This window comes from Silurus meridionalis, chromosome 9 (assembly GCF_014805685.1).
Source record: "Silurus meridionalis isolate SWU-2019-XX chromosome 9, ASM1480568v1, whole genome shotgun sequence".
Classification (NCBI taxonomy): Eukaryota; Metazoa; Chordata; class Actinopteri; order Siluriformes; family Siluridae; genus Silurus; species Silurus meridionalis.
Genome location: NC_060892.1, coordinates 9,414,089 through 9,429,908, shown reverse-complemented (window position 1 = coordinate 9,429,908; position 15,820 = coordinate 9,414,089). Strand labels below are relative to the sequence as shown.

Here is a 15,820-nt window from a genome sequence, read left to right as displayed (position 1 = left end):
GCAGTGGCCATATCACACTGGGAGGATGCTGTCATCTTTATTCACTGGGTTTATTAGTGCTAGTATTGTTATTATTATTAATAATTGTTGTTATTATGCAACTTTATGGCATATTTTCTATACGAATGCAATTGCATCATTCGGTGTGCCTTTTTATTATCAGAAGTCAAAAGAAGTTGGATTTATGCATGAAATAGGGATTATACAAGAACAGATAATATACTAATGATATGGGTCATGCCACAGAGTTAATACAGACGTGTCCGTACTCAAGGTCAAGGCAGACAGAGTTGATATTGAGGCAACAATGGGAAACCGGGTAGATGAAACTTACAATGCTTTTTTATCTTTTTAAAGTTGAAATAAAAGGCAACTTAGATAAACTACAAGCAGAGTTGTGCATGAAAATCCAGGAGATCAGGCGCTTCTGAAATACTTAAACCCCACACAAAGATGCCTTTTTATCATTTTGATGTAAAAATTAACATAAAGCTCTTAAACTATATTTGTGTCGTTTTTATTATTATTTCAGCATTAAAATAATGGCGGGATAAGCTCTAGATCTTCATGTTTGGCTTTTTAAATAATTGCATGTACAGGTGGTTCTAATATCTTGACCAGTGGGTTTATAGGCTTCTCAGGGTTAGTGATAATAAGACACAAGGGCTTGTTGTATGAAATCTTTTTGTGCGTAAAGAAATCATTTTAGAATGTTTTTTTCCCCTAAAGATCTAGAGAAATATAGACATTTTTTTTTGTAAGGAAACATTAAAAGCCATCAGACAAATTATATCCATTGTTTCTTTGGTGCAGTTTTTTTTCCCTTCATTATTTTTCTCAGAGCTTTTTATGTAAACTGTAAAACAGCATTTATCTAAAGGGGGAAAAAAGCTGAATTGATTATGGGCTGGAGAAATCAGGAAGGAACATGATGCCTCAAAAAAATGTTTAAAAAATTGCCTACGAGGCTTTTTCTGGAGATTTGTTTGTGAAAACCTGGAAGTCATTTCTAAATGTCAAGGTCCCACACTACTATTAACTATGCCTTTGCATGCTTGGATTTGAGACTTAGTTTGATGATTGTAACATACAGGAGCCAAAAGGAGCGTCTCACAGTTTACAGGATTTGTATTTGGGCTTTTCTCTGGATCAGTATCCACTTCCAGTGCTGGGGTGAGCATATGGAAATTGCTCTAGATTCAAAAATTAGGGGCCCTTTTCCTATGTGAAAGAACTGTACTTTTATCACTGTCTCTCCATATATTTACTCTCTTTCTCCATCTCTCTTTAACTAAGATGGGTGGCAGGTGACTGGGGCGAGTGTTCGGTGACGTGTGGAAAAGGTGCCCAACAGCGTGAGGTTGGCTGTGTTTATCAGCTCCAGAACGGCTCGTTTCTCACCACACGAGAACTCTACTGCCTAGGTGTGAAGCCGGAGAGCATTCAACACTGCGAGGGACGCCACTGCCTGACCACATGGGATGCCTCAGAGTGGAGCCAGGTTTGAAAATACTGAGTTCATTAAAAGCTTGTGCATTAGGCATGCAAATCCATGTATACTGTATGTGAGAGAATAAACTGCAATGAAAAAATCTTGGCAAATATTTTTTAGCACATTGTGAACACTGCTGAATCACTCACCCATAAGCCCCTTGTAGAACAATGGCATAGGAGAAGACTGTAAAGTAAATGAGGAATTTAAAAGAAAAGTTGACTGTCGAAATTGTAATGGCAGCAAGTTCTGTCACAGATACATCATGGCAGGGCAAAAAGAGATGTGACATGGAAAGAAATGGAAGATGAATTACAGCTTTCATGTACAGTAGATACTGTACATGAAAGCACAGATGTGCTTCATTACTGCACACCCAATAAATCAGTGTGCTAATTGATGACATCAAACCAAAAGACATCATTTCTTTTAACTGCAGGTCTATCATTAGAGGCTCTTTACTGTATAATATATATCACCAAAGCCTTTGTTGTGTAGTAGAGGGTGTGTTTAGTCGTCTACTTCTTAACGTTTATTTTAATTGTTGTATTTTAATGCTTGTTTTTTTTTTTCTGTTTGAAGTTCTTACAGTTTACTTCTTTTTTTTAATGATATTGTATATTTTACTACTTTTATGTTTAGTCAAATTTTATTACTATTTTGCACATGGCCTCTTGCACTTTGTTTTAAACTGTTTTAGCAGATTGTTCATATTAATTACAGTCCAAAGATGCTCAGAAACTTTATGAATCTTTAGGCTGTTCATGTGAAACCATCCTCAGTTATACAGAGTGGTCTCCAATTAAAAAAGGAACTCCATCCAGGCTTAGGGTTGAGAATGAATCAGAGAGATTCGAAAAGAAGAAAGGGACAGGAATACTAGTCAACCTATTGGCTTTGTGGTGCAGTCCTTGCAGCGTGGCTGCCTCAGATTCTGCCTCAGGTTTGGGTGCTTTATGCATTCTGAGATGCTTTTATGCTCAACACACTTGTATAGAGTGGTTATTATATTTAATTACCATGAACAAGTAACACATCTTACCCATTCTGATGTTTGATATAATTATTCACTGTATCGTTGCTCTTGGCCTGTATTTGCATGGTGTCATGTATTGCACTGATTACTTCAGGAGTACAAGTGTTTCTATTAAAGTGGACAGTGAGTGTATAGTGTAGTTATACTAAATCAATGTCTATTCTAATGGAATTTCTATAAAGGAATCTTAAGGCTTATATATAATATATGTAACTGTGACTCTTTAGCTTGGCCTGTGGAGGGCACTGTGGTAGTTTTTGCTTCTCTCTCTCTCTCTATCTCTCTCTCTCTCTCTCTCTCTCTCTCTCTCTCTAGCTCTCTCTCTCTCTCTCTCACACTCTCTTCCCCTCCCTCCATTTTTAATCTGTGTCCAGGATGTTGTGTTTTCTTCACTTCATTAAGAAAAGCTTCTTTCATTGGAGAAACTAGTTAATAGGACTTCACAGGGGGTGCCTTTAACAAGTCTGTTTTTTTTTTTTTCCTTGTTCGAACTTGTTTTCCCTCTATATCCACCATTTTTTTTCTATAATTTTTTCTCCATCCTTCCAGTGCTCATTTAATTGTGGGCAGGGCGTCAGGAAAAGAACAGTGACATGCAGAAATCCTCAGGGGCTCTGTGACCCTGCTTCCCGTCCCACCCACCAGGAGCAATGCGAAGATTACTCTAAATGCTTTGAGTGGAAGACTGGAGACTGGTCCAAGGTACACACACACACACACACACACACACACACACACACACACACACACATATTATGGCCAAATGCTTGTGGTTTACCAACACACCTTTACCATTCCCCAAACTACTGCTACATATTTTAAAGCATTAATACTGGATTTTTTGGGTATAATGTATCAACTGAATACTACAGTATCTTACAAAAGTAAGTACACCCCTCACTATTCAGCAACCATTTTAGTAAAACATCTCAAGGGACAATAGAGATAGAAATGGAAATTGGATATATTTTAGAGTAGTCAATGTGCAGCGTGTATAGCAGTGCAAATTTAGTGTCCTCTGAATATATATATATATATATATATATATATATATATATATATATATATATATATATATATATATATATATATATATATACAGGAGTGCAGAATTATTAGGCAATGAGTATTTTGACCACATCATCCTCGTTATGCATGTTGTCTTACTCCAAGCTGTATAGGCTGGAAAGCCTACTACCAATTAAGCATATTAGGTGATGTGCATCTCTGTAATGAGAAGGTGTGGTCTAATGACATCAACACCCTATATCAGGTGTGCATAATTATTAGGCAACTTCCTTTCCTTTGGCAAAATGGGTCAAAAGAAGGACTTGACAGGCTCAGAAAAGTCAAAAATAGTGAGATATATTGCAGAGGATGCAGCAGTCTTAAAATAGCCAAGCTTCTGAAGCGTGATCATCGAACAATCAAGCGTTTCATTCAAAATAGTCGACAGGGTCGCAAGAAGCGTGTGGAAAAACCAAGGCGCAAAATAACTGCCCGTGAACTGAGAAAAGTCAAGCGTGCAGCTGCCAAGATGCCACTTGCCACCAGTTTGGCCATATTTCAGAGCTGCAACATCACTGAGTGCCCAAAAGCACAAGGTGTGCAATACTCAGAGACATGGCCAAGGTAAGAAAGGCAGAAAGTCGACCACCACTGAACAAGACACACAAGCTGAAACGTCAAGACTGGGCCAAGAAATATCTCAAGACTGATTTTCTAAGGTTTTATGGACTGATGAAATGAGAGTGAGTCTTGATGGGCCAGATGGATGGGCCCGTGGCTGGATTGGTAAAGGGCAGAGAGCTCCAGTCCGACTCAGACGCCAGCAAGGTGGAGGTGGAGTACTGGTTTGGGCTGGTATCATCAAAGATGAGCTTGTGGGGCCTTTTCGGGTTGAGGATGGAGTCAAGCTGAACTCCCAGTCCTACTGCCAGTTTCTGGAAGACACCTTCTTCAAGCAGTGGTACAGGAAGAAGTCTGCATCCTTCAAGAAAAACATGATTTTCATGCAGGACAATGCTCCATCACACACGTCCAAGTACTCCACAGCGTGGCTGGCAAGAAAGGGTATAAAGAAGAAAATCTAATGATATGGCCTCCTTGTTCACCTGATCTGAACCCCATTGAGAACCTGTGGTCCATCATCAAATGTGCGATTTACAAGGAGGAAAACAGTACACCTCTCTGAACAGTGTCTGGGAGGCTGTGGTTGCTGCTGCACGCAATGTTGATGGTGAACAGATCAAAACACTGACAGAATCCATGGATGGCAGGCTTTTGAGTGTCCTTGCAAAGAAAGGTGGCTATATTGGTCACTGATTTGTTTTGTTTGGTTTTGAATGTCAGAAATGTATATTTGTGAATGTTGAGATGTTATATTGGTTTCACTGGTAAAAATAAATAATTGAAATGGGTATGAATTTGTTTTTTGTTAAGTTGCCTAATAATTATGCACAGTAATAGTCACCTGCACACACAGATATCCCCCTAAAATAGCTAAAACTAAAAACTACTTCCAAAAATATTCAGCTTTGATATTAATGAGTTTTTGTGTTCATTGAGAACATGGTTGTTGTTCAAATTAAATCCTCAAATAAAATTAATCCTCAAAAATACAACTTGCCTAATAATTCTGCACTCCCTGTATAGGTACATATTTTTGGGTACAAATATCAACACAATTTTAGATATAACACGTATATCACATTATCATAACCGATTATTGTTTGGTGTTTTTTAGTGTTTTGACAAAGATAAAGTAGCTACAATGTCTGTAATAGAAGCTTAAATGTTCACCACCACCTAAAACCCCATCAAGATTTTAGGTCATGTTTTCTGTTCTCAGTAATGCTTTGTAATGCAATGATCAAAATCCCAATTTACTCTGTCACTCAGAAGAGAATGAGTTTCGTTATGAGCCTAAATATTTTTTCTTCATGTGAAGATCTTCATATGTATTATGTGTTGACCATTATCATACAGCCTCTTAGAGGTGAAGTGCTAATCTAAACACTGAACACATCAATAAGATAAAGCCTGATTGTTTCTTTGTTTATAGGATATAGTGATTTCAGAGGTAACAAAAAAATTGAATCCCAGGCAGCCTGAGCTCTTCACAGACAAGCTCGGAAAGCTGGGGCCAGTTTCCAGATTAGATTTGCTAAATTTGCATGAGACCACCACGCACAGATGGGCATGTAGAGGGACTTTATGTACACTAGCTGTGCTTGCGTTCAGCTACACTGATTTGATCTGGAATAACTCTGCTTTTAACACGGGTTAATTACTAAGGTAATACAGAAACACCTTGCCTCACATCATTAATTCGTTCCAAGACTTATGGCATGAGTCGCATAAACTGTTGAAGAAACAACCTGGACACCCCACTAACCTTTATAAGCAACCCTGTAATGTCGCTAATATAATCAGTTGATAATCCAACATGTTTACTGTATTTTTTAGTAGATTTGTACATTTTAACTAATAATAATTTTAGATGTGGATGGGGGATGTTGATCTGTTGGAAAATTTGAGTTAGCCGTTACCTATACTGATACTATAGAACCATGGCAGTTCCTAGTGGTGGAGGAAGTACATAAACCATGTACTTGAGTTCTTCATCTTCTTCTCTCGGCTTCTCCCATTAGGGGTTGCCACAGCGGATCGTCCATCTCCAAACACCCCTGTCTCTACATCTGCCTTTTTCAAACCAACTACCTGCAGGTCTTCCCTTACCACATCCATAAACCTCCTCTTTGGTCTTTCTTTTTTTCCTCCTTCCTGGCAGCTCCATCTTCAGCATTCTTCTACTGATATACCCCATGTCCCTCCTCTGCACATGTCCAAACCATCTCAATCTCGCCTCCCTCACCTTGTCTCCAAAATGTCCTACATGCGCTGTTTCTCTAATAAACTCATTTCTAATCCTGTCCATCCTCATCACACCCAACGAAAACCTCAACCTCCTCACAACAACCATGTACTTGAGTTAAAGTAGTAAAAACATTGCTGCAGTAAAAGTGCTTTTACCTTTTAACTTTTACTTGAGTAAAATTACAAAAATATTTGCCTTCAAAACTATCCAAAGTACAATGATTTATTATGGCTATAATGTTCCCATTAACATTTTTGTCACAAGACTTGCTTAATCAACTCAGGTTATGTGAAAAGACTCTAATGTTACTTTTAGTACATCAATCTATTATTAGAATGTTATTAATGAGTCAAACACTGATTGCTATCTATTAAAATTATAATGAGCCCAAAACATTCAAACTAAACAAACAAATGCAAAAATAAGGCTGCGGGTGTTGGGAGTTCCTTCCATCATTTATTCCTCTCAAAATTACGTTTTTATTCATTCATAAATGTAAAGAAACAACTGATTTTTGTAGTTGAGTAAAAAGTAAGATATCTGACTTTGAAATGTAGTGAAGCTGAAGTAAAATCTTAAATAAAATCCAAAAAAATCTCCAAATAGAAATACTTTACATTAACAAATTTCATTTACTTCGTTACTGTCCACCACTGGTGGCAACCAAAAGCACAAGCTATGGCAGCAACCATTTCACTATTTTCATGGTGTTTTATGACTTCATTTAATCTTAGCATATATTTTCCACATGCTTTTAATTATCTTCTAATGATATAGTATGATGCTTAGAAGCACCAACACTAGCAGTTAGAATTGTATTTTACACTCAAGGGAACAAATATTAAAATCAGAAATTCAATGCAAAACAATATACTATAAAATAACACAAACTTAGAGTTTAAATAAACTGCTATGAACCATTGCCACTATGCTGGAACTATGGCTTTATATATTTCAATACATTTAAATAAATCTTTTTTGTGATTTTCAGATTTTAATTTTTTTTTGCTGACCAATGCAAAGTTGCACAAACTGACATTAGTGGAATAAAATTTTTCCCTATCATTAACAAAAAAAACACAAAAGTGAAAATGATGGAAATCGAAAAGGTGTATGTCGAGGTATCTGTATGTGTGTGTATATATATATATATATATATATATATATATATATATATATATATATATATATATATATATATATATATATACAGTGGAACCTGGTTATGTCGATGTCCTAGGGGGTCGCCAAAAAGCATCAAGATAACCGATGATCGAGATAAACGAAAATCAATATGGCGGCAATATATTAACGTGCTTGATATTTCTTTATGTACATGATGTGCGTTAATAAATAAGAATGTGCATGCACGTCTTTTTGGAGGGTTTTTTTACACAACAGTGTTGCCGCGATTTGTTTGATGAAGGCATGCTATAAAAATGTACATACATGTTTGTTAATTGTCAGGAAACCACCTGCCACGCCCCCTTCGGCGTGCCAGGTGCTTTCTCGCCCGCTTTTTCTGAAGCTCCCGGCTTCAATTGCGCACATATGGTGCTCGTTTAGCATCATCACCAGCTCCTATTTAAACTTCCACACTCTCACCGTCCGTTATTGTTGGTATATGTTGGTTCACTTCAAAAACGTCGACTAAATAGGGTTGTCGAGTTAACCAAGGTCGAGATATGTGGGTTCCACTGTATACATATATATATATATATATATATATATATATATATATATATATATATATATGTATATATATATATATATATATATATATATATATATATATATATATATATATATATATATATATATATATATATATATATATATATATATATATGCAGTGAGGAAAATAAGTATTTGAACACCCTGCTGTTTTGCAAGTTCTCCCACTTAGAAATCATGGAGGGGTCTGAAATTGTCATCGTAGGTGCATGTCCACTGTGAGAGACATAATCTAAAAAAAAAATCCAGAAATCACAATGTATGATTTTTTTTTTATTTATTTGTATGATACAGCTGCAAATAAGTATTTGAACACCTGAGAAAGTCAATGTTAATATTTGGTACAGTAGCCTTTGTTTGCAGTTACAGAGGTCAAATGTTTCCTGTAGTTTTTCACCAGGTTTGCACGCACTGCAGGAGGGATTTTAGCCCACTCCTCCACACAGATCTTCTCTAGATCAGTCAGGTTTCTGGCCTGTCGCTGAGAAACACGGAGTTTAAGCTCCCTCCAAAGATTCTCTATTGGGTTTAGGTCTGGAGACTGGCTAGGCCACGCCAAAACCTTGATATGCTTCTTACAAAGCCACTCCTTGGTTATCCTGGCTGTGTGCTTCGGGTCATTGTCATGTTGGAAGACCCAGCCTCGACTCATCTTCAATGCTCTAACTGAGGGAAGGAGGTTGTTCCCCAAAATCTCACAATACATGGCCCCGGTCATCCTCTCCTTAATACAGTTTAGTCGCCCTGTCCCATGTACAGAAAAATACCCCCAAAGCATGATGCTACCACCCCCATGCTTCACAGTAGGGATGGTGTTCTTGGGATGGTACTTATCATTCTTCTTCCTCCAAACTCATTTAGTGGAATTATGACCCAAAAGTTCTATTTTGGTCTCATCTGACCACATGACTTTCTCCTATGACTCCTCTGGATCATCCAAATGGTCATTGGCAAACTTAAGACGTGCCTGGACATGTGCTGGTTTAATCAGGGGAACCTTCCATGCCATGCATGATTTCAAACCATGACGTCTTAGTATATTACCAACAGTAACCTTGGAAACGGTGGTCCCAGCTCTTTTCAGGTCATTGACCAGCTCCTCCCGTGTAGTTCTGGGCTGATTTCTCACCTTCCTTAGGATCATTTAGACCCGACGAGGTGAGATCTAGCATGGAGCCCCAGTCTGAGGGAGATTGATAGTCATGTTTAGCTTCTTCCATTTTCTAATGATTGCTCCAACAGTGGACCTTTTTTCACCAAGCTGCTTGGCAATTTCCCCGTAGCCCTTTCCAGCCTTGTGGAGGTGTACAATTTTGTCTCTAGTGTCTTTGGACAGCTCTTTGGTCTTGGCCATGTTAGTAGTTGGATTCTTACTGATTGTATGGGGTGGACAGGTGTCTGTATGCAGCTAACGACCTCAAACAGGTGCATCTAATTTAGGATAATAAATGTAGTGGAGGTGGACATTTTAAAGGCAAACTAACAGGTCTTTGAGGGTCAGAATTCTAGCTGATAGACAGGTGTTCAAATACTTATTTGCAGCTGTATACGGTATATATATATATATATATATATATATATATATATATATATATATATATATATATATATATACACACACACACACACATTATTCACAATATGATTCAATCCTATTTTTCTTCAGTTTTTTTTTTTTATCTTTTTATCTTTATGGCCTCAGGTCATTTTCTACAAAATTGTGTATATTCCTCTTGGGATGCCTTTCCCCTTATTATTCTGCTTGAGTGCTAAAGCAATACCACTCTGGATTTAGGTAAAATTACAAATGAAAAAATAAAAGACATTCACCTGTCTATTTCTGCAAACATGCTGAAGAGTGGATGCTGAAAAGGCATTGTATAGATGCTTTCATGGGCTCTTATGTGTGAGCTTCCACATTCAGGATGATACGGGAGTGCCTTATGTGAGAGTGATGCACATATTTTTTTAGCCAAGACATTCTCACCAACCTATATATGTTTTAAGAAACAACAGATTTTTGTAGTTGAGTAAAAAGTACAATATCTGACTTTGAAATGTAGTGAAGCTAAAGTAAAATCTTAAAAAAGTAAAAAAAATTCAAATCCAATTTTTGGAGTTTTGTGTGACATTATGTCAAATTAGCTTTTTTCCCCTCCCTTTTTTTGTTTTGTTCTAATACACACAAAGGGAATAAACATGTGTATAGCAAAACATGTTTTAATGCAACAGTTTTTTGTGAGAAATACTTGATTTTCTGGAAAAATTTCAGGAGTGCCAACAATTTTGGCCATGACTGTATGACTTATGACATTATCTTAGAGGTTTTTTAGTATTTAAGTAAATAATATTAATTCATATATTATACTAATGATTCAAAAGTCAGAGTTGAATTATGAAGTTGCTCAAATAGATTTTTATGCAAATTCCCTGTGAATAGTTTGATGCCTCCAGTGTTGCCTGATTTTTCTTAAGTAGTTTTTTTTTCAGTAACTTGGCATGGGCAAAACCCTTTAAATGTTAAAACTTGCCAGGGTGAGGAAGTATGGGGTTCAGTCAGTGTTTAAATTAATCTCAATGGTGTACAATAGAGGTCAAAGCTATTCAAGATCTTCCACTTCAACCCATGTAAAGCACATCTTCCTGGATCTGCTTTGTGCACAGGGGCATTGTCATGCTGGAATAAGTTTAAGTCTGTAGTTCGAGGGAAAATATTATGCTGCCATTTCCAAAGACATCTTCTACAATTGTGTGCCTTCAATTTTGTGGTAACAGTTTGTGAAAGAACCACATAAGGTTTGAAAAGTCAGGTGTCCCAATATGTATGTTCTTCTTTTTTTTTATAAGGAAAATAATTGCTGTTATTTGTTAACTGAACAAGAAAATGTTATGATAGCATGAACAATAAACTGATAAGCTTCTGCTAGCTTTAAGTTCATTCATAACTTTATCTATCAAAATAATTTAGTCTTTGAAATATGCAGTGTCTCCAATTATGATGTCGTTCTGATATCTTCTGGGAGAACAAAAAAATTGATCTCAGGGGACCCAGTGAGGCAGTACCATTACGCACTGTGCCACTGGGACAATCTACAAAAGTGTCAAGATTTTGCTACCTGTTCTTGCATAGCAGAGGGAGTGTAATGTTGTAATGTAATGTTACTTGTGGAACACCAGAATAAAGGTACATACACTGTGTGTTCTCTGCCCCATTGCCTCATGCAGTGTGTTAATTGATCGTATATTTCTATTAAATAGGTTTTACTGTCTCTCTTAGCCACATGAGTATATTCTACTGTAAATTGACAAAGGGTTTGTGGACACATGACTATTAGATACATTTTGAACATCCCATTCCACATTTGGGCTCCATTTGCTTTTAAAATAAGCCCCACTCTTGTGGTAAGATGTTCTAATTCAGCCACAGTGGTGTTAGTAAAGTCAGGTACTGATACAGGTTGAAGAGGCCTGGGTGCAGTCAGCATTTCAATTCCTTCTAAAGGTCTTTAATAGGGTTGAGGTCAGAGCTCTATAGCAGGCCACTCAAGATCTTCCACTCCAACCCAGCTAAACCATATCTTAATGGAGCTCGCTTTGTGCATAGGGGTATTGTCATTCTGGAACAGATTTGAGTCTCCTAGTTCAAAGATATAGAGGAGATTTAATGGCTGTACCACATCTAAGGACATTGTACCTTCTACCACACAGCTGTACCTTCAACTTTATGGTAACAGTTTGAGCAGATGAACTTAAGAAAAGTCAGGTGTCATAATATGTTTGTCCATATGGTGTAGAATAAGTGGATCTTTTAAACCAGATAATATGATGAACAGTAGGTTTTTGCTGCAACTGTTCATCACTGCTAGCTTTTTTAGGTTTGTGTGCCAGTGTATATTTGTGAAGTTATTTTATAAATCAACATTTATATATTTTTTTATAAATGTAACCCTTCATTTATAACCCTTGGACATTTTCAATAAAAAGGAAACAAGGTCAAGCCTGATGTCCCTGTCCATGATAAAGTTTTCAGACATTTCTTCACCCTCTGCCTTTAGGACAGCAGTTTAATATAATCTTTTATGAGCAAGGTTTAGGACTAAAGGCCAACAGGACCCTTGGGCTTGTCCTGCCTGTGGTTAACAGCTATACTTTACAAACACAGCTCAGAGTGAAGAAACCTGAAGGATTATGTTCCCTCAGCACCCTGAGCACTAGTGCATGGTTCACTTTTCATTCTGCAGATCGAGGAGGTGCAGTGAAGAAGTGGTGATCTTTGGCAAGGTCGTGTGGAACAGGCCTTCGGTTTCACCTTAGCGGCAAGGCTGTGGTTCCAGTTCAAGGAGGCTGCAGGAGATTTAGTTCACACGATGAAATGTTTGTTGTATGGGGAGTCATACATATATCAGTTTAGCAATCAAGTAGATGCATCAGTCTAATCCTAAGGATGCGTTTCATTTTTCAAATATGTATTGGAAAGCAGGAGACTTTCTTTTGTCATTAGATGTTGACAGATTAGTTGCTGGAACTATTGACTATTGGCAAAAAAATCCATACAGATTTCTGGCTACTGGTCTGCTGTCATTACAAGAGCGGCCTCTAGAGGCGAATCACTGATGCCACATACTGTTTGTTTTTACATGTGAGACTGTATGCTGCACGGAGAGCGCTATATTATATGTATTATTTATAATTTATCGGTTATATAATGATATTTATTAATTAATATATTCAGATTATTTCATTTAGCAATTTTTTATGATTCAGTACTTTTTAAATTGTATTTTACATTTACATTTACAAACTATGTCTAGTGTTTGTATGTGCATTTTAAAAACTATTGATTGATTAGTCGTTTAATGGCAAGTACGATCCAACCTAGCTATCAGTATCGGTAAAATCCAGCATCCAAAGTTTTACTCACTTTCTCTTTTTTGAAATAGTGATTATATTTGTGGACAGTTGTAAATTACAGTATTCCACAAACTATCTTAATATACCGTAGCAGATTATACTTATCTCGTGTTAAGACTTAAGGTTAATACACTAGTCTGAATGACTTGGTGTGATTTTGCTCACTATGTGGCATATTGCATTCATTCAAACTGAGCCATAAATTATATTTCCTACTTGGATGATTCAGTATTTTTTTTTCTGGAATGCCATATTTGCCCAATTATGTGAAACACATTGTGAGTGCTGGCAACAGATAAAAAAATTATATGCTACATTTGTCAACTGGATGGGAGGTTGAAATTGGTTCAAATCTGCCAGCACAATTATATCACACCAAACAGATTCCTTGTGTTACCTTCCCAATCAGTGCACTGTATACAACAGCAGTGAGCAATTAAATCTGTTTATGGGTCTGTGTATTTAAGTGCTGTTTATTGGGAAAACATGATAAAGTAGATGTGATAGGGTCTTCCTAGATAACCAATTATTTGACAGGATTCAAACAAGAAACATAATAATTTTACTATTACCACAGTACTTTCAAAATCAATTGCAACAAGCCTGGTAACATTTTGTTATGAAATTGTGTGTCATTGTCGATTTGGAGGGAGCAGAGAATGCACACTACACCAATTCAATTCATTTTTTAATCGCATAGTTTGATGTTATTACAAAGCAGCTTTACTAAAATCAAGTTACTGTATAAGTTTTAATGCCTAATGAGCAGGCAAGAGGCGACAGCACTAAAGAAAAAAGTTCTAGAGATAAGCAACAAATAAGCATAAAACTGATTACAAAAATTCATTTATAAATAAAAATCATCTGTATTAATTTGTATTTATCTGTATAAATGTATCTGTAATGAGCAATCCAGTGGCAATAGTGGCAGGGACAAACTTAAAAATGGTATCAGGAAGAAATGTTGAGAAGGGAACGTACTCAAAAGGGATCCGATTCTCATCTGGACAAAACCAGATATTTATTAATTATAGTTTTGTCATTGTTGAGAGCAAATCTGTTAATGGTAATTGTAGTCCATATGCCATTGTAACCAGTGTTGGACATTAACGAAGTAAATGTAATTCATTACTGTACTTAAATAGCTTTTCACATATCTATATTTCCATTTGGGGAGACTTTTACTTTAATTTCACTACATTTCAAATATTTAACTTTTTACTCAAATACAGTTTGTCAAATCACTGTTTTTTTTTTTATTTATGAGCAGATAAAAACGTAATTTTTCAAACACGCAGCGAGCCACCAATCAGGGTAAAGCGCGCACTCTTTGTTTTGATTGCCGCTTGGTGGAATCTACTTATCACAATTATTTAATATATTAATTGCATATAAGTCTTTCTGTGCTCCTCTCTATATTTCAGACCCAGATGGGTAGTCTGGCTTTCCATCTGAATGTACAAACTGTTTGGTGTTTGAAACTAAATTTTTCAGTTGTGTACTGCTGTTATATTCTGCTTCACTTTGATAAATGTAAAAAGCTGTGTTTGGACATAGTCATAATTGGGTCTGCAAATAGTTTTTAATCTGATCGACACAATATATTAATCTTCGGTTCTTGGTCCCTTTGTTCCTAACTATTTCAGCTCATGAATAAATTCAGTTTAATCAATGGGCTTTTAACATTTTTATAGTCTTCACTATGTTTGTTTCAACTCTCTAAGGTCACAGGGTGTGATTCTGATGGATGGGGGAATGGACATTTAATTGATGAAATTAATTAGCCTGCAGTTTAAGGTCCTCAGTGAATTTTTAATGCGTTTGCACAAAAGCCAGCAAACCCTACTGGATCAAAATTTACTCGCCTTATTATGCTTTAATTGCTCATCATTGTTGAGACCTGCCAAGATTTAAGATTAATGGAATCTGTTGCATGTTTGTGGATGTGCATGTTTATTAGAATGTACTGGAACACGCTGAATGCGTTTAGCTAATATGTTGTCTTTAAATAAACCCATATTGGGGAACTGGATGGGAGAAAGAACCACAATCATTTTGACATTTTGAGTCTCTCAGAGAAAGTTCAAGGAGTCATTGTTCAAGTGTCATTAAATAGAAACCGAACAGCAAAGACAGTTTACATTTGATCTAAAAATCACACACATACTTTGATTATTGCCAAGAATATGTATACAATTAATAGCCAAAAGTGTGTGAATGCCTGAACATAACACTCATGGGCCTTCTCCAAACTATTGCGATAAAGCTGGAAGCACATAATTGTCTAAATATTTCACTTCAACTAAGAAACCCAAACCTGTTCCAGCAAAACAATGGTCTTGTATACAAGTGAGCCTTGAACCATAAAGCCTTGGTTTGCCAGAGTTGGTTTGATGCTGGAAGATCTTGAGTTGCCTGAATAAAATCCTGGCCTCGACTTCACTGCATGCCTTTAACATGAACTGCAACTGCATTTTAGGCTTCCCTGTCCAACATCAGTGCCTGACCTCATTACTGCTCTTGTAGCTGAATAAATACAAATTTCTATAGCCATGCTCCAAAATCTGAACGCCTTCCCAAAACAGCGGTGGTTATTATGAAAGCAAAAGAGGAATGAGGAATATATAGAATGAGGAATGAGGAATATATAGAATGAGATGGTGAAAATTGGACAAATTTTGACTATGTATTGTAGTCAGAGTTCATGATGTCTGATAGCTGTTTGTAGGTTGTATGGTATAGGGGTCTTTCTACTGTATGCAAACTT

General features: G+C 36.6%; 1 protein-coding gene across 1 annotated transcript in view; it reads left to right on the top strand.

The window, feature by feature from the left end:
- adamts17 (ADAM metallopeptidase with thrombospondin type 1 motif, 17) overlaps window positions 1–15,820 on the top strand; it is a 154,418-nt gene that overhangs the window by 133,364 nt on the left and 5,234 nt on the right. The window contains exons 20-21 of the mRNA XM_046857981.1: window positions 1,297–1,501; window positions 3,078–3,230. Coding sequence (XP_046713937.1) covers window positions 1,297–1,501; window positions 3,078–3,230 — 358 coding nt within the window. The remainder of the gene's footprint in view (window positions 1–1,296; window positions 1,502–3,077; window positions 3,231–15,820) is intronic.